This window comes from Rhinolophus sinicus, chromosome 13, assembly GCF_057876585.1.
Source record: "Rhinolophus sinicus isolate RSI-liver-muscle chromosome 13, RSI-T2T, whole genome shotgun sequence".
Lineage (NCBI taxonomy): Eukaryota > Metazoa > Chordata > Mammalia > Chiroptera > Rhinolophidae > Rhinolophus > Rhinolophus sinicus.
Genome location: NC_142513.1, coordinates 8,418,864 through 8,446,090, shown reverse-complemented (window position 1 = coordinate 8,446,090; position 27,227 = coordinate 8,418,864). Strand labels below are relative to the sequence as shown.

At 47.7% G+C, this 27,227-nt stretch overlaps 1 protein-coding gene and 1 long non-coding RNA gene across 6 annotated transcripts in view; one reads left to right on the top strand and one right to left on the bottom strand.

The window, feature by feature from the left end:
- The first annotated feature begins 950 nt into the window (after positions 1-950).
- On the top strand, positions 951-25,468 carry LOC109444574 (uncharacterized). The gene is made up of 3 exons (XR_002136884.3): positions 951-1,153; positions 2,115-2,197; positions 20,857-25,468. It is a non-coding gene; the product is annotated as an uncharacterized LOC109444574 (long non-coding RNA).
- NFATC2 (nuclear factor of activated T cells 2) overlaps positions 10,842-27,227 on the bottom strand; it is a 151,964-nt gene continuing 135,578 nt past the window's right edge. For 2 of the 5 annotated variants that reach the window (XM_088789072.1, XM_019726078.3), the window contains exon 10: positions 10,842-13,750. In XM_088789072.1, the coding sequence (XP_088645198.1) occupies positions 13,695-13,750 (56 nt within the window). In that variant the 3' untranslated portion in view covers positions 10,842-13,694. Of the gene's footprint in view, positions 13,751-21,263; positions 21,352-27,227 lie in introns of all 5 variants that reach the window. The other 3 variants (XM_019726080.3, XM_019726081.3, XM_019726082.3) reach the window with 3 other exon arrangements.

Here is a 27,227-nt window from a genome sequence, read left to right as displayed (position 1 = left end):
AGACCCACGTGGGGCAGGATCCATTTCTAGGCAAACCAGTGGCTAGTAGCAGGATTCACTTCCTCCTGGGCTGTTGACGAGGGGCCTCAGTTCCTCACTCTGTGAGGTCAGAGGCCACCCTGAGTTCCAAATGGAGTTTGTCAAGTAGGCAGGTGGATAACTGAGTCTGAAATTCAGGAGAGGGATCCAGGTGGATGGTATACATTTGGGATTCTTATGCACATGCATTCAAAACCATGAGCATGGATGAGATCACCGAGGAAATGCGTGCAGATAGAGAAGAGGTCCAAGGGCTGGGCCTGGACTGTTCCAGTGTTGGGGAGATGAGCAAGAACTAGCAGCTGAGGGTGAGGACAGGCCCGTGGGGAAGAAGAGCCAAGGGGCGTGAGGGCCAATGGCAGCCATGTGAAGGACACATATCTACCAAGAAAGGAACTGGTGGGTACCGCTGACCAATCCGGGGGATGCTGATGGACCACTGACCCCTGGATTTAACAATGACTGGGGGTCATTGGTGATTTTGACGAGGTGGAAGCTGGTGGGAGTGAGTTCAGGAGAGAATGGGAGAAAGTGGATATACACAGCACTTCAGGGAGGTTTGCTGGAAAGGAGAACAGAAATACGGCAACAGCCGGAGGGGGTGGTAGGCTCAACAATTGTTTTCAAGGTAGAAGAAATAATTGCATGCTTGTATTCTGATAAGAATTATCTAGTGTAGAAGGAATCATTGATGGAGCAGAAGAAAGAGGGAGAAAGCTGAGAGGGAGTGGAGGGGCATGGCCTAAGGTAGAGCAAGACGGTTATTAAGAATATCAGGAGGGAGGCAAAGCCGAGCACGAGAGCCCTGACACTGGTGCGAGCAGATGTGGTCGGAGCCCACAGCAGTTCCTTCCTCCTGAAATAGGAAGAAAGGCCATCAGGAGAGAGGGAGGGCGATGGGAGGAGACACTGGGAGTGTAAGGAGAAGGTGTGACAGAGTCATCCAGAAGAGTGGAGAGTGGATGGCCAAGGAGAAATGGACTCTGGTGTCCAGGCAGTGACGGAAGCGCAGGCATCACGGGCGGTCATGGATGTATAGTGTGTTTACGGTTTTCGGTAGCTCCATTCATGGGTGCAGGCACAGAGGAAGCAGCGTTGGATTTAACCAGCTTGGGTGAGATGATAATGCCTGGCCGCGGTATTTAAGCTGGGTCAAGGGGAGCGGGAAGTACATGCAGGGAAAGGCAACAGTGAGAAGGTTGCAGGCGCAAAGGTTTGTGGGTCAAAGGTGGGATTTAGGATGACTGGAGTCAGGTGCTGGAGAGGGAGAAGCGTCAAAGAGCGGAGTGCTTGAAGTAGAGACAATGGAGGGGATATTAGTTATTAGTTATTAGTCATTTCAAGGTCTAGGGCAATGGTTCTAAAAGCTGCTCAAGGACCAGAAGACTGGGCATCACCTGGGACCTTGGCAGAAATGCAGCTTCTCTTGTCCCACCCCACACCTACTGGACCAGACTCTCTGGCGGTGGGGCCAGCAATCGGGGGTTTTACGAGCCCCTCAGATTTTCTGATACACGCTACGATTTAAAAAACCAGTGCTCTCGGGCATGGTGGCTGAAGGAGGACAGAAATCATAGGACAAGAAGAATTTGAGAAACTGAGAAGTCAGGATGTGGAAATGATCCTTTGAGGGAAATGAAACTGCCAAAAATTAAGACAGGAGTAGATCTAAAAAAAAAAAAACATGCCCTTGCCCAGAAGCTAAAATCGCCAAGAAAAGAGGATGATGGCCTTGGAGAACAGTCTAGAAGTGGCAAAAAGGAGCAAGGAAAACCCCTCTCCCAGGGCCCCCACGATATCAGGCAGCCCCCTTCTGGGGGGGCACAGTGGGCAGGACAGTGTCTCCCCCCACAATGCCCACCTGCTATTCCCCAGCACCTGAAGATGTGTTCCCTTTTGCAGGTATGATTCCTAAGCTCGAGAAGGATCCCCCAGGTGGGCCCAAAGTAATCACAAGGGTCCTTATGAGAGGGAGGGCGGAGAGGCAGAGGAGATGGGACGCCTGGAGCAGGGGTGGGGTGAGGCGATTGCGGGCTTTGGCGATCCAAGGCCAGGATGTGGATTCTCCCCTGCAGCCTCCGGAAGAAGCCCAGACCTGCAGATACCTTGACGTCAGCCCAGTGAGACCGTTTTGGTTTTCTGACCGCCAGACCGTAAGGTAATGAATTTCTGCTGCCTTAAACCACTATGTTTGCGATCATTTATCACAGAGATCTGTGAAGGAAGCGGGGCCTCGGGAGTGTGGCAGTTTCAGTTAGAGCAAACCTAACAGGCGCCCTGGGAGGAAAGGCCAAGAGGGTGGGGATTTTATGGTGGGCGTGAGATGCAGAGGGCAAAGAAGAAGCAGTTTTTTCGGAAGTTGGTGGGGGCAGAAAGTGGGGCTTGAACCTCATGGGGGTTTGCAAGTGGGAGACAGAGGGGCAGGAGCGGGGGCGGGGTTCGAGACTCTGATGTGGATAAAAGCAATCGGCTTTGAGTGATGCCATGTGCATTGGGAGGTGGGAAGGAATAGAGTCTGGGACCCCCATGTCACGACTCTGAGGGAATCTGGACCTGCTCTGGGCAGTGTTGGTCCCTGTTGGAACCAAGGGGAGGTGTCCACGGTCTAGATTTTGGAAGGACATTCTACGAAGTCTGTGTGGGAGATGAGCGACAGCGCCCTGAGGGTGCCAGACACCATCTGGAGGGGAAATGAGACCGCGGGCTCAGGAGTGCACGGCTGCAGGTGTATTTGGTGAGGAGCAGATGGAGAGGAACGCAGCCCAGGCGTGTTAGCACAAGCTAACCCCACTGTGGACAATCCCGTCACTCACCTTGTCCAGCAGACTCCCTGAGAAGTCACAGTCCCTTCACATTTGGCTTATAAACGGCAGCTGGCCAGCTGCCCTTCTCGTACTTGTCACCGAGGAGCTGCAGAGCCACAGCAGTGAGATTTTACAGGCAGGGGGGCCACAGGTGACTGCGGGGCGCCAGGAAGCAGACAATGGCCCGGTCTCCTGGGGTCTAGGGAGCAATGGCCTTTACTACTTTCTGCAGCAAGGGAAACTCTCTCGGGAAGATGGGCTAAAACACACTGATGTGTCATTGGAAGTGAATAAACTGAGCCACGTGGCACACGAGAAAGGTCTCTCTTGAGTCCAAGGTTTGGCTTAAAAAGTGTGTTAAATATTAGGAAACGGTTCATTTCCCCTGCATTCTGGATGAATCTGTTGTTCTCAATGTCACGTGTATGCCTGAAGCTTAGATACCTTTGCTCATTCGACCCACAATTCTGGAAGGCCTACTGTGTGCAGGGCCTGGGCATACAGCATTGAACAGATAAATACTGTATTTCCCCTCATGGAATGTACAGGTGTGAGAGCGACAGACTGCAAACAAGCAACTGGTGGTCCCAACAGGAGACATTTAAGTGCTGCGATTAGTGTACAGATCGTGGGGTGGGTGCAGGCCCCACATCACGTCAGGTACTCAGGAAGTCCTCTGAGGTTGACATGTCTGCTTGGAGACCTGAAGGGTGAGAGAGAGCCACGTCTCTGGAGCCCTGGGGTCAGAGCCTCTCAGATGTTAAAAGCAGAGACAAGTGGGAAAGGGTTTGGTTTGGGCAGGCAGCAGAAAGGAGGCCGTCCTGTGGCCAGAGCTGAGTCTGGAGAAGTGGTAGGCAGGGAAGATCACCGAAGTCTTGCCTGAAATCTGGATCATTCTAAATGCAGAGGGAAGGTCCTGTGACTGGTGGGACGCGGAGGCTCTTGCAATGTCTGAGACCTGAGTGACTGAGCTCTCTGCTCCAGGTCTGAAAAAACAAAAAAATGATGTGGGGGGCAAGATAGCAGAACAGGAATTTTCTCCTGTCTTTCTCCCACAGAGCACTGATCGTTTTTCAGCTTTGTTGAGGTATAATTGACAAAAAAAAGAAAATTGTGAGATTTAAAGTGTATGTCATGATGAGTTGATCTAGATATAAATTGTGAAAGGATGCCCCCATCTAGTTAATTAACACATCCTTTATCTATCAATCATTTTTGTGTGTGTGTGAGAGAGCATTTTAATTGCAGTTGACCCTTGAACAACATGGGTTCAAGCCATGAGGTTTCACTTATAGGTGGATGTTTTTTCAATAAAGAGTGTAAATATATTGTCTCTTCTTATGATTTTCTTAACAGCGCTTTCTTTTCGCTCACTGTATTGTGAGAATACAGTATATGATACATATAACATACAAATATGTGTTAATTGTTTGGGGTAAAGCTTTGAGTCAACAAGTAGGCTACTGGTAAAGTTTTTGGGGGAGTCAAAAGTTATATGAGGATTTTCGACTGTGCAGAGGTTCAGTGCCCCTAACCCCCATGCTGTTCAAAGGTCTACTGTATACAGTGGAATATCAACTGTAGTCACCATGTTGGCCGTTAGAGCCTCAGAACTTATTCGTCTTGCAGCTAATCATTCGTACCGTTTTACCAACCTCTCCCTATTTTCTCCGCCCACAACCCCTGGTAACCACTTTTCTACTATACCTACAACTTTGAGGTTTTTTCCGTTAGATTCCATGCAGTATTTGTCTTTCTGTGTCTGGCTTATTTCACTTAGCTTAATGCCCTCCAGGTCCATCCATGTTGTCACAAACAGTAGAATATCCTTCTTTCTCCTGGCTGAGGTGTGTGTGTGTGCGTGTATATACATATATACCGTAGTCTCTATCCATTCATCCATTGATAGATGCTTAGATCCCCATATCTTGGCTACTGTGAATCATGCTGCAATGAACATGGGCGCATAGATATCCCTTCGAGATCCTGTTTTCATTTCCTTTGCCAGAAATGGAATTGCTGGGTCATAAGGTAGTTCTATTTTTAATTTTTTGAGGACCCTACATGCTGTTTTCCATAGTCGCTGCCCCAATTTACATTCCCATCAACACTGTATAAAGGTTCCCTTTTCTCCACATCCTCCCCCACATTTAGCTCTTATTGATAATGGGCACCCTAACAGGTGAGATCTCATCATGGTTTTGCTTTGCATTTCCCTGATGATAGCGACGCTGAGCACATTTTCATGTACCTGTTGGCCATAATGTCTATTCATGTCCTTGGCCCATGTTTTAAATCGGATTGTTTGTGTTTTTGCTGTTGAGTTATGAGTTCTGTGTATATTTTGGATATTAACCCCTTATCAGATTTGCAAATATTTTCTCCCATTCAGTAGGTTGCCTATTCATTTTGTTGATGGTTTCCTTTGCTGTGCAGAAGCCTTTTAGTTCGATGTAGTCCTATGTGTTGATCTATATTTTTTTTGGTCTTGTGGTTTGTGCTTTTGGTGTCAGATCCAAAGTATCATTGCCAAGACTGATGTGAAGGAGTTCACCCCCTATGTTTTATTCTAGGAGGTTCTTGGTTTCAGGTCTCATGTTTAAGTCTTTAATCCATTTTGAATTGAATTTTTCTGTGTATGGTATAAGATAGCAGTTCAGTTTCATTCTTCTGCATGTGGCTATCCAGTTTTCCCAGCACCGTTTACTGAACAGACTATCTTTTCCCCATTGTATATGCTTGGCTCCTTTGTTGTACATTGATTGACTGTAGATGTGTGAATTTATTTCTGGGCTCTCTATTCTGTTCCATTGATTCTCTGTCTGTTTTTGTGTCAGTACAATTCTGTTTCTGTTTTGATGACTAAAGTTTGTGATATAATTTGAGATCACGAAGTGTGATGCCTCCAGCTTTGTTGTTCTTGCTCAAGATTGCTGTGGCTATATGGGTCTCTTGTGGTTCTGTACAAATTTTAGGATTGTTTTTTATATTTCTATGAAAAACGCCATTGGAATTTTGATAGGGTTTACATTAAATCTGTAGATGACTTTATATCACTTTTTACCAAAAAAATGGATGAAACTGGAGGACATTATGCTAAGAGAAATAAGCCAGACAGAGAAAGAGAACTACTCACAGTAATAGAATAGAATGGTGGTTACCAGGCTAGGGGTGGGGGAAATAGGGAAGTGTTGGGCAAAGGGTACAAACTTTCAGTTATGAGATCAGTAAGTTCTGGAAACCTAATGTACAGCATGGTAACTAGAGTTCATAATATATATTTGAAACTTGCTAAGATAATAGATCTCACGTGTCCTCACCATGAAAAAAGGTAGGTATGTGAGGTGACATATGTGTTAAATAGCTTGATTTATTTTATTTCACTTTTATTTGGTAATCATTTCACAGTTTTTACACATATATCAAGATATCACTTTGTATACCGTAAATATATGCAATTTTTATTTATCAATCATACGTTGATAAAGTTGGAAAAAACAAACACAAAGGAGAGCCATTGGAAGGCTTTTAAGCATTAGGTGTGATGTGATCTGAGTTTATGTTCAGTCTGGCTGCTGTGTGGGCCGCGAGGACAGGAGTGAACCAGGGTGGCGAAGGGTCCACTCTGTCATCCAGGCAGAAGATAAAGGAGGTCCAGTGAGCATGAGACAAAGAGGTGCGATTTCAGAGGTGGACCCACCGAGACTTGCTGATGTGTGTGGCCTGGGGAACAATGAGGGATCCAGGGTCCCTCCCAGGTTATTGACCAAGCAACAGCTTAGATGGTGTTGCCATAAACTGATGGGGAGACAAGGTGTGCTTGGAGGGGTGGGGGTGGGGTGAGGAGATAGGGAATTAGGAAGATGTGGTCTCGTTGCGCTAGAAATGCCTTGTGCCTAGCAACGTAGAGAAGTCACACAGGCAGGTTCCTGTGAGTCTGGAGAGTGTCTATATGAGGGTGTATGTAAGATTTGGTGCCCAGATTGTCCTATGAATGCTTTTACTCAAGGGCTGTCCTGAAGGCATTGGTAGCAGAGGGGTCTTGATCAGATATCCATGGCTACCCTCTGACACTCGAGGACCAGCAGCAGTGTATTCTAGGAGTGTTTCTTGAGAAGCTTTATCAGGATCTCATAGAAGGCTATAATCTCCTCCCTCTCCACTTAAAAAAAATGAAAGGTTAAGATCAGACTGTTTTGTACTTTGTGTCTGGAGTTCCAGAGTTTCAGAGTTTGAAATTTCTAGTAAACCAAGAATTCCTGGCAGTCAGGGCATAGGGCAGGGGTTTCCACCTCTTGGTGGTAACTCCGCATTGGGCCAGTGATCAAGCTGGACTTCTGCATTTCACCAGGAGGACGAAGGGAGAGACAGTTTGGCGTGGGAAGCTCCTTCTGCAGAAAGTCTGCTCCAACCTCATTCATCGCTGTACCACAAAAGGACAAGTTTACAGCGAACTTGTCTCATCCAGCCCATCACAGCTACCAGGGCTCCTCAAACAACAAAAACAACGTTCATTTCTTAACAGTCCCCGTGTTCTATGCCTTCTTCTCAGCATTCTTTCCCATTCAACCTGCCCCTGCCAAGAAACCGGTTTCCATCCAATTTATGAACCTGAACAGGCTGTATAGGAGTCAGCGTTTTTCTCTCCTGTGGGTCTCATTACTTCTTAAATTTCCCCTTGCTACTAAACCAGTGTTCTATTTCTACTCCTTAGTACAACACTACACCTTGCTGTTTCACGTAGCAAGGGACGTTTACAGATTTGCAAAGTCGTCCTAGGTGGAGAGGTTTTATGTGTCCCTTTCGTTTCAGGGTTTGAAAATTGGACAAGCTCAAGTTTGGGGCTTTCATGATCTAGTTAGAAAAATGCAAAACCTATTGTCAAGACTCTGAGTCTTTCCTTCCAGATATTGGGAAAATAAGACCCAGCTGTGGGTGAATAAATGTTAAATCTGTTTGCTAAAGGACGGGCTATTGTATCCATAGTTAACATTTATCATTAAGCACTCAATACCTGTGAGATAGGGACTATTGTTATCCTCATTTTACATCTGGAGAAACTGAGGCACAGGCTGCATTTGATTGTTTACCAAGTGTTTCTCGACATATAAATGTAGAACACAAACATTCTTTTAAATGGCTGTATGGTTTTATCCTTATTTTCTGCTTAACATAATTCTGGGCTTCTAGTCAGGAAAAGTGGCATGAGGTTTTCAGAATGTGAGTTAAAGAAAACCACTTGTACACGGCTACGGCAAAAATCCTAAGCGGGCCAAGTTGCCCCCAAGGTTGTGGGCCTGGGCAAATATTTGTTCTGCCTGCATAAGCAATTCGAGTCATCGTCACATCGGCGTCTCGGCACTGTTCTGCTGGTCCAAGCTCACGTGACCCCACAAAAAGTAAATAAAAATATGGCGCTGGCCTTCGGAAGCAATCCACTCACCAGGAAGCTCTCCTGGAAACTGGCTCAGACCCTTTCCGTGTAGGTTCTCGAGCTCTTTGGGGCAAAGGAAGGGAAGAAATCGAAAATAGCTGGTCCCAGCCACCAGGGGGAACTACAGGCGTTGCGAGGTAGGTACTTCCAGAAGCCAGAACCCATGTAGGACCCTGCCTGTGCCCAGGACATGCCACCCATATGGCACTGCTGGTTTCCTTCTTGGAAAAATCCCTGAGAAGGCATTCCAAGAGCAGGGTCGTGGTGGGGTGCAGTTGTCCCTGAGTGGTCTGGGGGCGGGGGGAGGGAGGGACACCTTGCTGCCCTGGGGTTTAAGGGCAGCACTGGAGAGTGGGATGAATTCTGAACAATATTATGCTAAGACTTAACTAGCAACGACTTCCAAACCTCTTAGGTGCTTTAGCTATAAGGGGATAAAAACTGTTGTTAAGGAGGAAGCCAGCTGGAAAGTTCTAGTGTTTCCACATATCTAATTCTGTTTGTGGGTTCATCGTAAAAGATACCTTTTTAATTTTAACTTTGGAATTTTGTAAGATGTTCACGCAGAGAGCTGCTTTTGCCTTCTAAGCGGCCCGCTCAGCCCAGTTGGCTGTAAATGCTCTGGGACCCTCTGCGAGGGGCCACCAAAGTGGACATTATAAACCTATTTCACCTGGGTGCTCCTTCTAAAGAGGTCTAGAGATGCAGATTATAGCAGAGCCGCAAGGGAGAGAATCGTGAATAGTTCCTACGTCATAGGGCTGAGACGAGGAGTAACTATACACGTGGTATGTGTGGACACAAAAGCTTCCTTACTGGGTGAACTCAAAATGGAAAGGGGGTGTTTGAGCAGCTTCTCAAGAGAAGAAAAGATACACCAACGTAGCCAGTGCTTTCAACTGTTTTATTGCTAAACTATCATGATACAAGCCGTATAAAAATACTTTACATATAGCAAAAATAAACTACATGAAATTGGAGATTAAAAACATTTTGCATAGGAATGTGATGTATTCATACTCCTTCAACAGTCGAGATTTTTCAAAACCGAAGCCTTCTAGCACCACCCAGCTGGAGACACTTCTATGTGTTGTAGACCTAACTGGGACATTCTCAACGTGCTCCCCTCTGAGGGCTGTCGAGGTGACATGGGCTAAGGGAGGTGCTTGGGCAAGATGCTAAGCTTGCCTCAGCCACAGCCAATCAGGATGCTGAAAGCACCTTCTCTCATGGAAGCAGCATCACTTGCATCCAATTCATCCAAACCCTGAACTAGGCAGGTGGAGTTTATTCTAGTCGGGCAACAGTCAGGCAGTGTGTTCAACCTCTCTTCCCAGCACCCAATACCCCCTCTCATTTTCAGGTGACCTTGCTTAAGGAGCATCTTTAGTTCATCAAGCACCAGAAAACTCCGTGTGTTTGAAAACAGACTTAAAACAGTGATGATAGCTGTAACTCAGGGCACTCGTGAAAACTGAGGGCAATCGACGTTGGCCATCACGGTTTTATGTGATGCATCGTTTTCTTAAGCATTTAGTTAGGATGCAGGAAAGCACTTACATTGGCTGGACTGGCTCCATGAGACTGAATGCCCAAGCCCAAGCTTGGAGGACCCGAGGTGTATGTGTGTTGGGTACTTGCTCAAGGGCTGTCCCTCACCCCCCAAAAATGAGTTCAGGGACATCTACCCCGCTTGTCAAGAATGTCATAACCCCACACTTCTTGTAAACACGAAGTGAACAAAGTTGCCCACCAGACCCCTGACATTCTTTCAGTTCTGAACAATAGAAAGCACTTGGGAAGTGTCTTTTGACATGAAAATAAACAAATTCTGCCTCCCTTTCGTCCAGAGTGACAATTAGAACACATCAGCTTCCGAGCTAAGTGTGACAGCTCCTGCACAGGCCAAGGCTGGCTTCCTGAGATGGATGTCTTGGCTACTGGATATAAACAGGAAAGGCACGATCAGTGTCCCCAGTTCTTAGAAGGAATCGACTCGATTCATCCTAGGCCGTGTCTGTGCTGGAGAGCTATGGCTGTCCTTTGCATAATATGTGTGGGGTTACCTACCAGGAATCCGTCAGCTCTGTAAACACGAGCCTGCACGTAGGGTTCTGTGAGCATGAATTTTTCTAGAATCCCATTACAATACAGGCAGTTTAAAAAAAAATAAAAATCACCTACTTATTGGGGGATCTAAACACTTTACAATACAATTCTCCTCGGTGACAAGCTTGAGGCCAAGGGTTGACCTTAGCATCAGTCTCAAGAAAGAAACTGGTGGTTCCTTCTTCTGCAAAGCCACCCCCTCCTTGCTCCTGAGATGCTTGCATCTAGGAGACAGGTGACTGACTAGCACGCTCTGAGGTGGGATTTTGTTTTGGTTTCACTTTTGGAATGATTAAGAGATGTTCAAGAATACATCATTTCTCTTGGGGGGAAAAAGAAAATCATCAACATATACGTAAAAAGAGACACTTGAAAAAGACTTCTGACCATTTATAAATATTTTTCTAATTCCAATAGGGGTACAATATTTTGAGGACAGGTAAAAAGCATAAAAATACAGATAAGAAAATAAATTTAATAACATACTAATTAATTTGGATTGCTATTATATATTATCAAGCAGCAGTATTTTTGTACAATGCAGGAAGACTCGCAAACTTTGGAGATAGCGTACATTCAGCAACACGGTAGGTTTCTGTTGGAAGCGCTACATATTTACATCACCTTGAATGTAGCAAGTGCAAACCTCCACCTAACCAAGATCCTTCTAACACACGTGAAACACACACCCCTTTACCACTTGGACGTTGCTTTCTCGTTCTCTTAGAGGACCTGATTGCCTCTTCCCATCCTGAAACTATTTTGTGAGCCTTTACTCTTGGCAAAATTTCCTCCTGGCATTTGTAACTGCCAAAACTTTCTCGATAGCTGTCGGTTCCTAATACACATTCTGTTGCCTGTTTAGGTCTCAAAACTAGTGCTTTTGTTTCTCTTTCCTTTGCTGTTTGGTATAGTTGTTGGATGGAAGTGCTTCCTATAATATCCAGCTAGAATGTCTGAGAAAGAGAGTTTGGGTGTAATATACATATATATATATATATATATATATATATATATATATATATATATATATGTATGTATGTATACACATACACACACACACACACACACACACACACACACACACACACACACACACAGAGGAGTTTGAACTATCGGGAGGCCCCTTTCAACTTACATGGTTAGACGATGGATGGAAAATGCATTAGTCCTTTTTCACCCCATGCTCAGTGAAGCTGAGCGACTTTACTACAATAGCAGGAAGGCACTTGGGTAAAACATTCAGATAACTGAGGAAAGGCCAAATTCCCTCATGTGCAAAAAATGGCTCCGAGCCAGGTCAAGTGAGAACAAATCACTCACCGAACACTTTAGCTCTTCCCCAATGAAGTCAGTATTGCTGGAGAGAAGGTCTTTAGGTAAAGCTGCTTAGATAAGGAACTCTTTAGTAATTAGGAAGAATTTTGCATCCCCGAAGCTTTGCAGCAGCCGTCACCTTCTTACTGGCATTCTGTTTAAAAGAATTTTGCTCAACTGTATGCTTGGTGTGGGTGGAGGAGAGGTCCCCTGTTGCTGGTGGGAAACTATTATAAAGGTTAGGTGTTGACCAAAAGGTGGGTGCTAAGGCCCCAACCTGGGTGCTCTGTCCTCTATCTGAGGCACCAAACACACGAGGTCATAGTCACCAAGTCCCGTGCTCCTGGCCCAGCTCTCAGGAAGGTTTCACCTCTGGGTAACCTTGAGGAGAAAGCCAGGACTTAGAGAACCCACAGCGTGCACTTGATTGCCAGGATTGTCTTCTCAGGCCTTCTGCCTAGCAGATTGGATCGAGAAATCCTTGGAAGCACAGCCTTTCCAAGAGTGCTAGGAATACCTACTTCTACTAGGGAAGCAAGTGAATGGCTGAACACGAATCCCCAGCTTGTCCTGGGGTGTCTGCAGTAAATCACATCTTTGTGATAAGCTCTTACCTGCTAAGAACATTGAGGATTTTGCTGGAGGAAAATTCTGGAGGATCTGGGTTTGCTCAGTGGAGAGAAACAACGGGGGGAAGCCACACACACCATACAACTGGTCATTCGATCTAAGGGACGCGTCCCCGTGAGTGGACCTGCTTCGCTATTCAGATACGTCCTGTGCTGAACAAGGCAGCTGATACAGACAGGTCCGTTGGGGGCTGAGCAAGGTTTTACATGGGTTCAGGCAAAAGTAACCAATGAACTGTCGGGCCACATCCTGAGCTTGAGCCTCCTACTTTGAGTTCAGGCCAAAGAGGCGAGAATTCAGCTCTTTTCTTCTATCGTGGGGGAACCCACTTAAAGAAACACTTAGTCCTGCCAATTGCCTCATTTCACAACCATTTTACTTAACAAAAATGCCTATAATTTTTTTCTGGGGTGGGGGGAGGTTCTTTAGGCCTTCTACCATTCCTTCTCAAAATTCAATGCACATGCTTGAAATTCTTCTTAACTACTTTACAGAAAAGCACTCTGGCTGTTAGGAAAAAAGAAAGCAGGAACGTCAAGAAGCCATTAGGTTGTAGGCTGCGGCGGATGGGCGCTCACGCTGCAGCCAGGGTTCCTATCTCCCGTCCGTGACCACGTGCCGTAGGTGAGGAGAAGCTGTCCGAGATGGTTCCACCTCTAGCCACCTGGGCCAGCGGTTAGAAGCAGGGCAAAGATGTACACATGTCGTAACTTAACGCCAAGAAGTTGGAGCAGGTGATCTTGTACGGGCCCGTTTTGCTTCAGAATGGGAATTTCAAACTAAGCTTTAGCTGTGGCCCAACTGTGGCATGGAAGAGGTGATTCCTAAGGATGACCGTCTGGCCTCTGTTTCTTCAGCCTGTAAGCCGGACTCTTGGGCCATGTCTCTTCGCTTGCTCTGTTTGAGAATTCCTTTCCTTCAGAAGGTACAGAAGCTGTATTGGGGACCTGGAAAAATGAACGCAAGGGCTGGGGTTTAATCACAGGGCCCCATGTCCTCCATCCCCCACCCGGCCCATGCCCCGAGCTCTGGTCATTCCGTTCTCAGGTGGTTCCAACGTGCTGTCTTGTTCAGAATACATTTTTGGTCAGCAGGCACTTAAGGTTTGGATGGGATACCATTCAAGTCAACCGAGATGCTCTTTGGGATTTAAAACAAAAATAAAATCAAAAGGCAGAGTGTTCTCTCTGGTGTTTCCAGAGAGAGGTGGCGAGCTGCTTCACTGAGAGTCAGCTTTCTGCCAGAACACTGTCCCGCGTGTGGACTCCAGGCCGGAACATGTACAGTAAAGAAAACAGAGGTGGGGGCAGTGGAAGGCTCCGAGGGGTCAGATATGGAAGGTGTCTTGCTAATGGCTTCTTCTACGTCTGATTTCTGGCGGGAGGTCCTGAAAACTCCTTCCTGATAATTTCATTAACTACAAAAGAAAAGAGAAAGAGAGAGAGAAAGAATAGGGGCGAGTGAGAGGACACCAAAAAAAACCCAAACAAAACAAAAAAAACACAGATCAGATTAGCTCTCTAGAACCTAGAACAATCGCACTAATTTTTAAAGCACACTTTTGTTTTCTGCAAAAATATGTTTGACAATTTTTAACATAAATGCCTCCCTACATTGTTTTTTTTTCCCGTGGACAATATTTTGTGCTACAGATTTATTGGTGAAAATTGTCCAAACGATAACTTTAAAAAATCATGGCAGAAATGCAGCTGGGCCACATGGCACATTTTAAATAACGTTTTCTCCTTCCATCTTTTTATTTCATGTACTTTAGACTCTCTACTGTATATCAAACTCCTTCCATTATTAAAACATCCAGAAAATACCTACTATAAGACTAAAACCATTCCTTGACACATAAAACATACAGCTTTCAAAAGAGGGGCCTTTAAAAAGAGAGTGGGTGGGAACACAGCAGACAAAGACCAGCCATCAATGTAAACATAACCTCTATTTCTTTCAGCAGAACCAGAAATCTCCACACCACCCCCAACCCACTTTCACGCTGTGAGTCTTCTGAAGTGCAAAGTGTCCTCAGAGGGGCCCTGGACAATTGGTCACCCCACTCCTATCCCCAGAAGGACACACGGAATTCCTAGCAGGGAAACAGGAAAGCAATGCCAGCCACTAGCATCAAGGAGCTAACTATCCTGTCCCACTGGGCCACCTCTTCAGGGCACCAGTTTCTGGAAGCAAGGCAGTTAGGTATTAGAATAGTGGATCTTGTGAAAAAGGCTTCCTTCAACATTCTTGGAAAGAAGAAGCTGCCATCGGTGGCAGCCCAGACACAAGGTGTGCACATGCCCCAAGGTGTGTGTACACCTTCAGTTTGGCAGGTGGATTATGTTGACTGGCCCTGGGGGTGGCAGAGGGGAGGAGGCTTTCTCCTTTGGGGACCCAAGAAAGGTAAAGAATCTCCTCTCTCCTTGTTCTGACACCGAATCCTTCCCACAGCCTCCTACTCCTTTTTCTCATCTTAGCCTTTATCCTAGTTACAGATGGAAAATTTGCAGTGAGGGTTCACTTTTGACATTTGCTCAGTCTCTCCCTATTCAAGCTGGGCCCTCTTAGGTCCAGGATGCTTTTACAAGGAAGACCTCTGCCTGGATGAGTCTGCAACCCCCATAAGAGAGCAAATACAAACTGCTTTAGAGCTGGCTAAGGCTGGTTTGACTCACAGCTCCCTCACTACCCTGGCTGTGGGACTTTAACCTCTCTGTGCCTCAGTTTTCCCATCTGTAGAATGGGAATCATAGTAGTATATACCCTTCAGTGCTGTTGTGAGGATGTTAGGCATTGATGTATATAGTACAAGCACTAGGAATGCCTGGAAAGCGGTGTTCAGCAGCCATTAGCTGCAATGATTAGTCACAAACCCACGCTCTGTGCTGAACACTGAACTCTGCTTTGTGTTGTGCCAGAAACCAGTCAGGCACGGCTCGCTGTTGTTCAGATGCATGCTGGAAGAACGTGCAAGGTGAGAGTTCAGGTTCCAGAGCCAGATGGCCAGGGTTACACTCCCATCTCTGTCGCTTGCTGAACCTCGCCTTAGTGACAGAACTGCTCTGTGCCTCAGTTTCCCCATCTGTAAACTGTGTATAAAAATGTGTATAAAATAAACCTTCCTTCTAGGGTTGTTGAGGCGCTTGGATGAGGTAATAGAAGTGAGAAAGTTACCACAGTGCCTAACAGGTGTTGTTCCATAGAGTAGTGTGTATGTATTAGATGTGCAGATATAGTAGAATATGACACACGTGTGTTAATGTATGAGAACGTGTGTATTAGAATAACAAACATTTCCAAAGTACGGAAATGGATCCATTAATGGGAACTCAGAGGAGGAATTCAGATATTCAGCTAACCAGCATCAACTGGGCACTTCCGGTGTACCAGCTGACTTCCAGGGCCCGAAACCAGGAACCAATGAGGAATGACTGCTCCCAGGCCTCGCCCTCTGTGAAGTGGGGGTGCTCTGGGGAGCTGAGGGCCCTTTGTGAGGCCAGGGAAAGCAGAATGCCAGGGGGAGGTGGGGTCAGTGTAGCTTCATGCGAAGCTTTTCAAAGCCCGGATTCTGAAGAGCTTCCTGTTTTCTCAACCTAGGAAGCAAGAGGAGTCAATCCTCAGTGGAAACTTTCCACAGCCTTGGCTTTCTAAAAATAGAGGGTAGGCAGAGATGTTGGCATCCCGGCCCTCACAAAAGGGTCGTTTCCCTTCTCAGAACACAGGGGCTTGGTGGGGGCCAGGGTAGGGATGGAAGGAAGTTGGGTGACCTGTCACGCAGACAGAAACGGCTTTCCCCTCCTGCTTTCTGAAAGCCGCTTTCAGGTAGAAGCTAAGAGTGTATCTGGAAGATTCAGCAAGCAGTGTGCAGGGAGGCCCACTCACACCCCGCTGAAACCTCCCTGGGTCGAGGAAGCTTTTCTTTCAGAAACCTTAGGGCTTGGTCCCCTGGGTGTGAATGAGAAAGTTCTAGAGCAGAAATGCTAGCTGGGTGGTAGCAATGGCAGTGCAGCCCTACCTGTCTGAAAACTAGGGCTCCAAGGGACAGAGAGGGGGGTCTCTTGGTGACCACTTCATCCACACTCAAGTATTTGGGTGGAAGCGGAAAGAGAAAGGGACATGTCACCGCCCTTCAAATCAATTCCATGATGTCCACAACCTTTTGTCTGTTGTCTTTCCCACCTTTTGTCCTTTGGGAGGGGAGGGTCTCCCTACTTAGCCCCATGGTCACTTCCTTCTCACATCTTTAGTCTCACTCCCTCGCGCTGCACCCCTCTATGTACTTAAGGTGTCCCTCATCCAAAACCCCTGCTCTGAGCCTGTCCACCCCCAGCTTCCCTAGAGGCCCTGTGATCTGGTCCCTGCTCCGGCTGTGACCTCGCCCCTCCCCCTCCCCCGCCACTGCACGCCAACCACACGGCTTCCGTTCTGAGCTCCGCCATGCCCAACTCCTGCCTCGGAGCCTCTGCCCTGGCCGGTCTCCCCTAACGCCTTTCCTCCTCACTTCATTCAAGGCTCTGCTTGAACCAGTCTCCTCCAGAAAGCCTGCCGCTGGGGTGAGCTGCAGTGGCCACCCCCCTCTCCCCCATCGTGTTGTCCCCTTCTCTCCTCCATTGATTAGTTCCTGGCAACCCACAGTGCTTTGTTTATGTTCCTGTTCCCCCCTCTGTATGTCCAGCTCTTTACAGCGCCTGGGTACATAGTGAGTTCTTGCTAACATTGATTAATGAATGAGAAAACGGAAGCTTCGAAAGGGGTTAAGTAGCCTCAGGTCACACTGTCAGCATTGGGATTTGTCCCCAGGTCTATGTCTGTGGTCTATTCTATGTCATTGCCACCAGCATTTCATTCATTCAGTAAATGTTTTGAGCATCTATCTATCCTATGCCAACCTTTCTTCCCACCTCTTCCCAAATGGGGCCACGTACAGTTCTCCAAATAGTCCCTCTCCTTGTCCAAATCCTAACTTTCCTCCTGCCCCTGTTCCTATGCCACCTTTTCCTGGAAGCCATCTCACATTCTGACCAGGGGTCCCTCCCTCCCTCCAGAAGCAGGTACAGTTGACCCTTGAACAACGTGGGGGTTGGGGCACCAACCCCGCTTGCAGTTGAAAATCTACGTATAACTTTTGACTCCCCCAAACCCTAACTACTAACAGCCTAGTCTGACTGGAAGTAAGCCTTACTGAATAACAGCAAATAGTCCATCGACATGTATATTGTATGTTATGGACTATAAGGGAGAGAAAATACATTTATGGTATTTATTGGGGGGAAAAATCCACATATAAGTGGACCTGCACAGTTCAAACCCATGCTGTTCAAGAGCCAACTGTACTGAATTCTCAAAAGGCTTTGCTTGCCCCTCCTGTGCCAGGTTATCTGGGTCACCTGTACCCCCAGTGTGCCATACATAGCACCATGCACACAGCAGGTGCCCAATGCTTGCATCTTGGCCCACTGCAAGGACGCTACACCATCAGCCTAAATTAGGGAAGCTGCTAAATCAGCTTGATTTAGAAGCTGATTTTCCTTTGTCATCCACTTGACACATGGGTTGCCAGTCTGTGACTTGTCTGAAGCCTTTTCTCAACAAAGGAATATAAGCCATTCACACCTATTGAGGGCTAACTATGTGCCAGGCACTAAGTTATTTCTCACACCAAACCAGTAATACAATCACGCTTGTTTTATAGATGGGGAAACGGAGACAGGCAGTCCCTTGCCCAAGGGAAGGGATCAGGATTTGAACCCAGAGCCCATTTTATTAACCCGTACACGATTGGTACAGAGACTGTGCTATAAGCTCAGTAGTCATCATCTTTCTTCTGGGGCCGTGGAGTCCTCAGCGTCTTCTGTGTGAGTCAGGAAAAAGTAAGGGGGGCCTCTACTAAGTCAACAGTGGAGTGGGCCACGTGCTGAGTGGTTAAGGTGGTCACTGAGTATCACTTTCTTAGAACAGAATTGAGGCCAGTGGTATTGGGTCTGCCACAAGCACCCCTGATCTTTTATCACCCTTAGAGACACCGTCATGAAAACACTGCTGAACATAATGTGTCCACAACCTCGGGGTGATTTCTAAACCTGAGGCTGAAGCCAGAAAGGAAAAGATGGACAGCCAGAAGTACATAAAAATTATAGACTGCTCTCTTTAAAACTCCAAAAAATAAAACTATTCTAATAAATGGCTGTAGATGTAAAGAGAATATATGAGGGGTCACCAAACTTCTTCTGTAAAGGGCCAGATAAAACTATTTTCAGCTTTGTGGGTCATAGGGCCCCTTAACTCCTCAGTTCTGCTGTTATAGCATGAAAGCAGCCATAGACAGTATGTGAGCAAATGGGCATGGCTATGTACCAATAAAACTTTACCAAAATAGGCCGGGGGTAGGATTTGGCCTGAGATGTAGTTTAATGACCCCCTAGTATACGAGTATACCAATGGCAAAGAAAAAAGGGAAAGAGTGTTTTCATCACTTACTTTTTGGGGGTGGCAATCTGGGGAAGCCAATGCCTGTTAGTATTGTTCATCAAACAATTCTGGGTTGACTTGGTGTTAAATTTCTAAAAACTGAATTGATTTCTGTTAGCATCTCACTCTGCCCCAGGAATTTTCTGATTCACTTGAAGGCCCAGACACCTGCAGGCTGACTTCCTTCTTTTAGCTGAGCTCAAAGGTTCTCAAACTTTAGTTTGCAGAAGAATGGCTACTCAGGGCTGCCTACAGAAAACCACACACATACACTTTTAGGTACAATGTAAGAGCCTTTCAAGGGTAATTTTTGACTCTCGGCTTTTTCCCCTTAACTGCTGACTTTGGAACTTAATCTCCTGAGAAAGAAGCAACAGGAAGGGAGTGGACAGACCCCATCCTGCTTCTCTCCCAAACCTCAGGCATGTTTGCTAAAATCTGGTCAGACCACGTGAGTACCCACGAGATCCTGAGAGCCTGGGGCCGGCCACAAAGGCCACGGCCAGAAAGACACTGGAGCTTGGATGGGAACTGGGGAGGCTGCATGAACGAGGACAAGTCGAAGGGTCTGAGAGCCAACATGGGTGCAAGGCCTGCCCCCCACCTTTCTCCTTCTTCCTGCAGCGCCTTGCTGAATTTGCTCCCGAAACCCAGTCTTGGGACACGATGAGACAGCTGGGCCAGAAAGCACATGAAGTGTTCTCTGGTGCTTCTGCCATTTGCTCCAGCTGCTCATGGGGAAGCTGCTCTGAAAGCCATGAGTGAACTCCGGGGCCTAAATTACCTGTTCCCTAAGAACGAGGCCTGGTTCCCTCATTAGCACGTGGAAAGGGGCTGAGGACAGGTGGCCATGGGCCTTGGGCCTTCCCCTGTGACTCTGGTATGGAAACTGGAATGATTTGTCCTCCAAGAACAAAGCTCTCCCAGGGCTCTGCTTCTCGCTGGCTAAGTAACTCTCTAGCCTTTTATCCCCTCACAGCCATTTCTGCATGCTCTGGTGGCACTTGGCAACTTGGAGAAGAGCTTTCCAGAGGGGCCAGGCCAGACTTGAGAGGTTCAGTGAAAGGACAAAAGAACCCTTGATAGGCCCGCAGCCCACAGCCGTGGGTGGGGTCTAAGAGGAGTGACGTCATGGTAAATCCCCTCTGAGGCCATGCAGATCAGAGCCAGCCTGCCAGAGTTCCCAGGCCCCTGTGAGGTCAGAAGCATTGCCAAGTTCTAACACAGGGAGAGAAGAAGTGCATTTTAAAAGGCCTTTTCTCTAAGGGGCTCCACTCTCAGCACTGATAGGTCAGCTGCATTTTTGTCAGCCCAACTCCTCAGATGCAGAGCCCTCGGGAGGGAGTCTGGCATCTGGTGGGTATCTGGCCAATGTTCACTCATCTTCCCGTTGCCTTTGCCTGTTGACAGTGTTTGGTAGTCGCCCTGAGGATGTGCCCCTCTTGACTGAGGGCTCACGCTGCCACTGGGAAATGGCATCTCGGCAGGTCCCACCCTCTGGGAAACGGGTCTTTGCTGTCAGCTCAGCTGTGTGTGCTCAGAGGCCTGCATCTGAGGTGACTTTTCCTGCGTTCTCAGAGCGGACCATCAGTATGACGCTGCTGAGGACTTCTGTGTCTGGCCCGTGATGTAATGAAGCCACTTTCACTGACAAAGGGGCCATTCAAAAGCCACAGCCCAGCGAGCACGGGGGAGATGTCGGGAAGCGTGTAAGCCAACAAGACTGCCGCTGGCTGACTTCTGGTGTATGCTTACCCACGAGCTGGGCACTGCGTGGGCAGATGGGCAGAGGAGTAAGTAAGAGCACTACCATCTGAACAGCTGAGGCACAAAGAGGTAAAGCAACATCCTCACTGACCCAGAATCCAGCGTCCACGGAGGTGGGCCCACTGCCTGATGCTTCAGGAGCGGCTCTGCTGAGCTCCGTGGGAAAGCCACTGGCTCTGTCCTGGACAGAGCAGCCATGATAAGACTGGAAACGACCTAAGCACAGTCAGCTTCGAGAGCATTTTCCTGGGTATGCTGATCTACCTGCCATCTCTCTTTCCCCAGCACAGAACGCCCCACCACTGATGGAGACCCTTCCTAACTGGATACACCAAGTAGAGTGGACAGAACCCCAAAGGAGCAGAACTTTCAATGTGGGACCGTGACACGGCTGCACTCTTCCTGGGGTTGGGTGATGGGGTCCCCTGGGAGAGCATGCAAATTCCCAGCGCCTCATCGCCCCCCCCCCCCCCAACCCTAAGCTCCAGCCTCACAGCCTCAGAATCCCAGGGGTGTGCCCTTGACAAAGGGGGAGTGTCCAGCCCTTAAGGAAATGGTGTCTGTGAGGATACACTGCAGGTTGCAAAGTTTTCTTTTACTAAAAAAAAGTAAATAAATAAATAAATAAAAAACTTCAAGTTAAGGAAACACACAGCTGGAAAACAAAAGGAGAGGCAGAAGATATCAATTACCTTTAACTTTGATTTCTCGGATCAAAGATCACAGTCATTCTGTTTCATAATATGTTTTGTATCCAGCTAAGGTGTGTGTCTATCAGCTCTGAAAAAGATGTGCAAAACCATTTTTGAGAAGAAGAAAAAGTCATCTTCGACCTCTATCATGCTTCCAACTCATGCTAATATCATCCATTTGAGTCTCTCTCTTAGAGGACCACTCGGAACCCAGGACGGGACTTAACCCTCCGCTGTAGTTGAAGCCCAAGGTTGGTGTCATCTTCACGTTTGTCCCAGAATTAACCCCAAACCAGGATAATAATCACTGAGATGAAGGGCTTTGTGTGGAGAAATGGGGATCTCTGAGATCAAAGTGGGTCAGCAAGCTTACGCTGGGTTTTTGTTGGTTTTTTTAAGCTGGCCTAGAACCACCCTGCTGCTGATTATGTCATGAAGTTTCAAATCATGGCCAAGGAACAAGATAAAATTTTAAATGCTAGCTTCTGCTGCAGTTGGAGACTATCAGACTTTCATGCGGGATCTACTCCAATTTGATCCTCCTTCTGGCTTTTATAAATGCTAAACTTAACCTCGGCGCCCCCACCCCACCCCACCCGTTTTCTTCTTACTAGTAACATAACCTCAATGGGCATGCAAATTCCTAAGAATGCAGATTTTCTTCCTGGGTTGGTTTATTTGTTTGTTTTTTGTTTTGTTTTGTCAACAGTGAAAAACAAGTTCTATTTTTATAGCCCCTGCCCAATCAGGGCTCTGCAGGTACTTACAAAGGAGCCATGAGCAGTCTACAAGCCATTCAACTATATCACATTTTCTCCTCACTTTCAGATCACAATAAACCCCCCTCTGTAGCTGTCTCAAGCCCCTTTAAATGGACAGATTGCAAGCCAGGGTTCGTTTGGAGCACCTGATTTAGAAATATTTTCTGAGATTAATTTCTTCCAGGGAGTGATCTGAGTTTTACTAGATGCTGCTTTATTAGCATCGTTAGATAAAGCATGCTCTCTCTTTCAAAGAGAGGCACCAACTCCCTGGAATCTCATCTTCAAGGCACTGAACATTCCATGAGCTTTCCTATGCTGTGACAGGCCTCAACTCCCAAATGCTAGGCTCCAAAAATGGCTGGTTTGGTTGGGGTAACTCCCAGGCTGTAGCACAAGACAATCTAACCACATCCCCTTTCCTCCTTAGTAGCCACTGTAAACAGCGTTTGGACCATGCCTCTCAGCCATCCCCTGAAGCAGAAAGACCCACTCTCCAGAACTCCAGGTGGCCGTGGCCCTCGGGCAGCTCCCTTGCGGTACTGGCCTATCTCTGCTACACATGGACTTGTTCCCAACCCGAGAGTGGAAGTCACCGTCCGATCACTCAGGGCCTTCAGCACTGCCTATATGCTGACAACGGCCAGACCTCACCCCTGAACTTCAGACTTAGATATCTAACTGCCCACTGGGCATCTCAGACATGGCCCAAACCAGTCTCCTGACTCACTACCACCTCCACTACCCCCCCTAAAAAATAGCTCTGTTCTTGTTCTTGTTCCCATGATAGCAAACACACTCCCTTCTTCCGGTTGTTCAGGCCAATCTTGGTCACAGGCCACATCCCCTCCGTACACAAATGCTCCTGGACCTCTAGGGACCTCCGGATACTCAACACTCAAACCTCCACCACCTCCTGTCTCTATCACGGCACTGGTGCCTCACCTGTCTCCCTGCCTCTGTGCTGAGACCCCCGGTCTCTGCCCAACAGTAGTGTGGATCCTATTGGGACTTAAGGTAGAGCGATTGCCTCAGTTGTTACTACTAGGGGGAAGAAAAAACAGCTCCGAGGTGTTATGATGCCTAAAATGCCTCCACTTTATCCATGTGTACCCATTCCAGCAGTAGGTATCAGGTCACATTCCGAGGTCACACCCTTGGAGCAGCACTTTGAATCTATGTGGAACCCCAGGGACCAGGCTCAGTGCACCAGCTGGCCAGTACACGGGGAGTCTCAGGGGACACCAAAAGGCCAGTCCCCAAGCAGCTGAGCCTGCTCTGTCTCCACTCCCCACCTCTCATCGACAGAGTGCAGAGAATTTTTAAAGTATCAAACCGATTGGTTTGTCTGCATCCTTTTGAGGTGCAGCTTCCTGTTTAGTCATGAAGTTTCACTCTTTAATTCTCTGTCTCTTGGTAGAAGACAGAAGCAACAAGAGCCAGAGGAAAGGCTGTTTTAAATCAACTCAGACCCAAAATGCAGCTCAAGACCCAGACCACCGCCAACCATCCTGTTGATCAGGTGGTGGGGCACATGCCTTATTTCACCTTCAGAGTCGTCTCAGGGTTCGGTGGTGTGATACCCATTACTTAGGTCAAACTAATGAGGCAGAGAAGTGTAGTAAGACGTGTCCAGGAGCAGCCCGCTGGCCCTGGGCAGAGCCAAGATAAGGCCCCAGCTCCACGAGCACTCCCGTGTTTAAAATTACCGTATGGCTACCTAGGTGACACCAACAAACCCTCCTAAAGACAGGGAGGGAGGCCTTTGGTCCTAGAATCACGGCAACCCATTTGGTGGTCTTTGATGAAGATACAGTTAAAGACCTTCACAGTGATGTTTCTTACAACCCTAGGCATAAATTGGTGAATCGTCCCACTAGTCTAGTGGATTAATGATAATTTAGGTTATGGATTAGAAGTGGTTCTCTGATTAACCAACACTGATAACTAACATGAAAGCATAAGACGTCAACAGATAAAAGAGAGACATACAGCATTTATAAGCAAAAACAGAGACCCAAGAATCTGTCACCTTGACAGAATCTACAACTAGCTTCCAGCCTTCTGAGAGGACAGACATTCATCTCTCAATGACATGGAATTAGCTGGGGAGACCTGTGTGTGTGTGTGAGAGAGAGAGATGCAGCTGTTGGGAATTAGAAAGATTGGTCTAAGGTACCTTTAGTTTGATGGTCCCTCCCAACCAGTATAGAACATGCCAGCATCTTATCCGTTTTCCATGTTTTCCATAATTACACATCAGCTTACAAACTAGAGAGAAACAACTTGGACTTTCTCCAAGCTAAGCTGCCCTACAAGGAAGGACTCCCCAACTGTGTAAACTCAGACCGGAGCCGAGCTCACCCCTCTGCCCAGGCCTTTCCCCCGGTTCAGCAGATTTTTTTGATCCTATGCCTCTAAGCTGCACTCTCCTGTCAAGCCACCACTCAGCGCGTAGGTAGCAACCACAGGCAGGAAAGCATTCTAAACAAACCACGGCTCGTTTCCTTGTCCTTCTGCCATTTCATCACGGTCTCGACCCCAAACCTCTGCTGAGAGGCCCCAGCCACAAAGCAAGCATTGCAAAATAAGTTGTTGCCTTTTTTCTTTTCTTTCTTTTTTCTAACAAAACAGAAACAAAAGTACTTGTTCCTACATCCAGTTGAGATTCTGGAAAGAAACCGTGATCCAAACCCACAGAGCAGCCTGCGACCACAAATGAGATGATAAAATAAATACCTAATTGTTTGGGAAACCATCTTTCTCTTTGGGGGCTGGAAGAATTAACCAAGCACTTATGTTAAGGCATTTGCGTTCACTTATCCTTGCTCATGCATGAAAGATGGAATTGAGGCTGGGGGAGGGTGGGTCAGACCCTCCAGGTGGGTTGGCAGGTGGAAGTCAGGAGCAGCAAAAGCATTTCCATCCTGAGCCACTTTCCTCCTGTCACCAAATTGCACAAAACACCCTCGTGGCCTCTCAGAGGAGGTCCAAAGCCCCGGCCTGCCCCATGAGACCTTCCCTTTGAAAACCAGCATGGATGGGCCCTGCTGCTTGAAAGGATTCACTAGGTACTGACTGAATCTTCCAGTCCAGTCCAGCCTCCACCTCACCCTCCCATAAATTCACCTTCCAGATCATTCTATATCCTCCCACAGGTCATGACCAGCTCAAAGCTGGTATCCTTCCAAAAAGGACACTCACACACCTCCATGCATTTCCTAAGCCCAACATAAGCTGGTCCTGTAAGAAGGCGTCCTGGCCCCTTCACGCTCCCTTCCACGACACCTTCCCATCTGCCTTACGTATTATGTCTTGAAATTCTTCCACTCCTAAAGTATTTCAACCATGTCTGTCTCCCTCTTGAGTCCCTCAGGTGTGAGAATTGATTGACCTGCAGACTACCTGGGAGTGTAGGCCTGTCCACACATGCACTTGGCTATCCGTCACCCCGTGGCCCACCCCTGGGCGAGCCCACCTACCCACCCGCCCACCTGGGGGAGGGAGAGGGCAAGGACAGGGCCAAACACCCTCCACCTTCCTGGTTTGGCCACAGACCTGTGGCGTGAGCTAAACCAGGGACCCCCTGGGCCACCCAGCCCACCCCTTCTAGGCTCACAGGCCAGAGAAGCCACTAGCTGCCTGGAAAGAAATTTCACCAGACCCGAGCAGAAACCAGACCCCGTCACAAATTTCTCCAAGTGAAATTCACAGATCTGGCCCTGACACTATTGTTCTCAACTCAAAGGCTGCCCAGAGTGACCAACAAGGACTGTGTGTGTGTATGTATGTATGTGTGTGTGACATTACACTAAGATACATTAACTCTCCCAGGACATGGAGACAGAGTCATAACTCCTGACTCAGACCTTTGATCAAACCATTCACCTATACAGGCCCTGCTATAGTATTTGGAGACAGGGCATTTGGGATGTGATTAGGTTTATGGAAGGCCTTGAGGGTGGGGTCCTCGTGATGGGATTAGTGCCCTGATAAGAAGAGATACCAGAGAGTTGGTTTGTTTGCTTGTTTTCTCTCTCTCTCTCTCTCTCTCTCTCTCTCTCTCTCTCTCTCTCTCCCCCCCCCCCCAATATGAGAGCACAGTGAGGTGTCCATCTGAAGAGGGCTCTCACCAGAACCATGCTGGCACCCCAATCTCAGACTTCCAGCCTCCAGAACTGTTGAGAAAATTAATTTCTATTGTTTAAGCTGCCACTCAATCAGGGAAATTCTATTATGGCATCCTGAGCTCTGACAGTCCCATAAGCACTGTTCTGAAAAAGTACATTCTTCCCTAATATCTCCATTTATGTTCATATGGCAGGCACCTGCCAGCCAAGCAACCAAGGTTAAGTGACTTGCCCAAGGTCACATCTCTGGTCCGTGGTAGGGTTTTAACAAACAGCACAGTGGTGGGGGGCTCGCATCCCCCAGGGGCCAAGTCATAAGGAAACACACAGTTGGGAGCCAGACTGCCGGGGCAGAGCGGGGGGGCCAAGTCCCAGGCAACCACGTCCTGCCGTGGACTTGAGGCAAGCCCTGACCTTCTCCACACTGCCGGGTAAAAAGTGGCCAATAATTGTTACTGACAATTTTAGAGGGAATCAATGGGTCCACACCTGACCGGTGCTTCAGCATCTGGCTCCTAGTAAAGAACTCCACATTCACTGAGGGAACGTAAGCCGATCATTCAACTGCTAGAGACTCAGTATTGTTATCTGTAAACTGGGAATAATAATGCGTCTCTCGGATGTTGTTTGATGGGTACAGCTGGCACAATGCCAAGCTACCAAAACCCACGCTAGCAGCAGGGTCATGATTTCAGGGTTAGTGCGTATGAGCCCACCACACAGAGAACATTTGGTTAGCAGACTGAACTGACTGACGGCCAGGCCACCCTCTTTCACCAAAGCACTTTCACCTTGGAAGCTATTTCTGCATTTTCAGAGTGGGTGGGTCTGAGGTCAGCCATGCTCTCAGAGATGCATTTTCACATCCTGCCGAGAGGGGCCCCTCCCCGGCCACCCTGCACGGTGCACTGGCTGCCCTGGGCCAGCAGCATGCACAAGAGCCCTCTGAGTCACCAACACTCTGCAAACCAGAGGCCTCCGGAAGCCAGCCCAGGCAGCAGGCCCGCACAGCACCCAGCCACCCAGACGTCTTACCAGCAAGACCTGGGAGTTTACGAGAAAAATGCGCCACG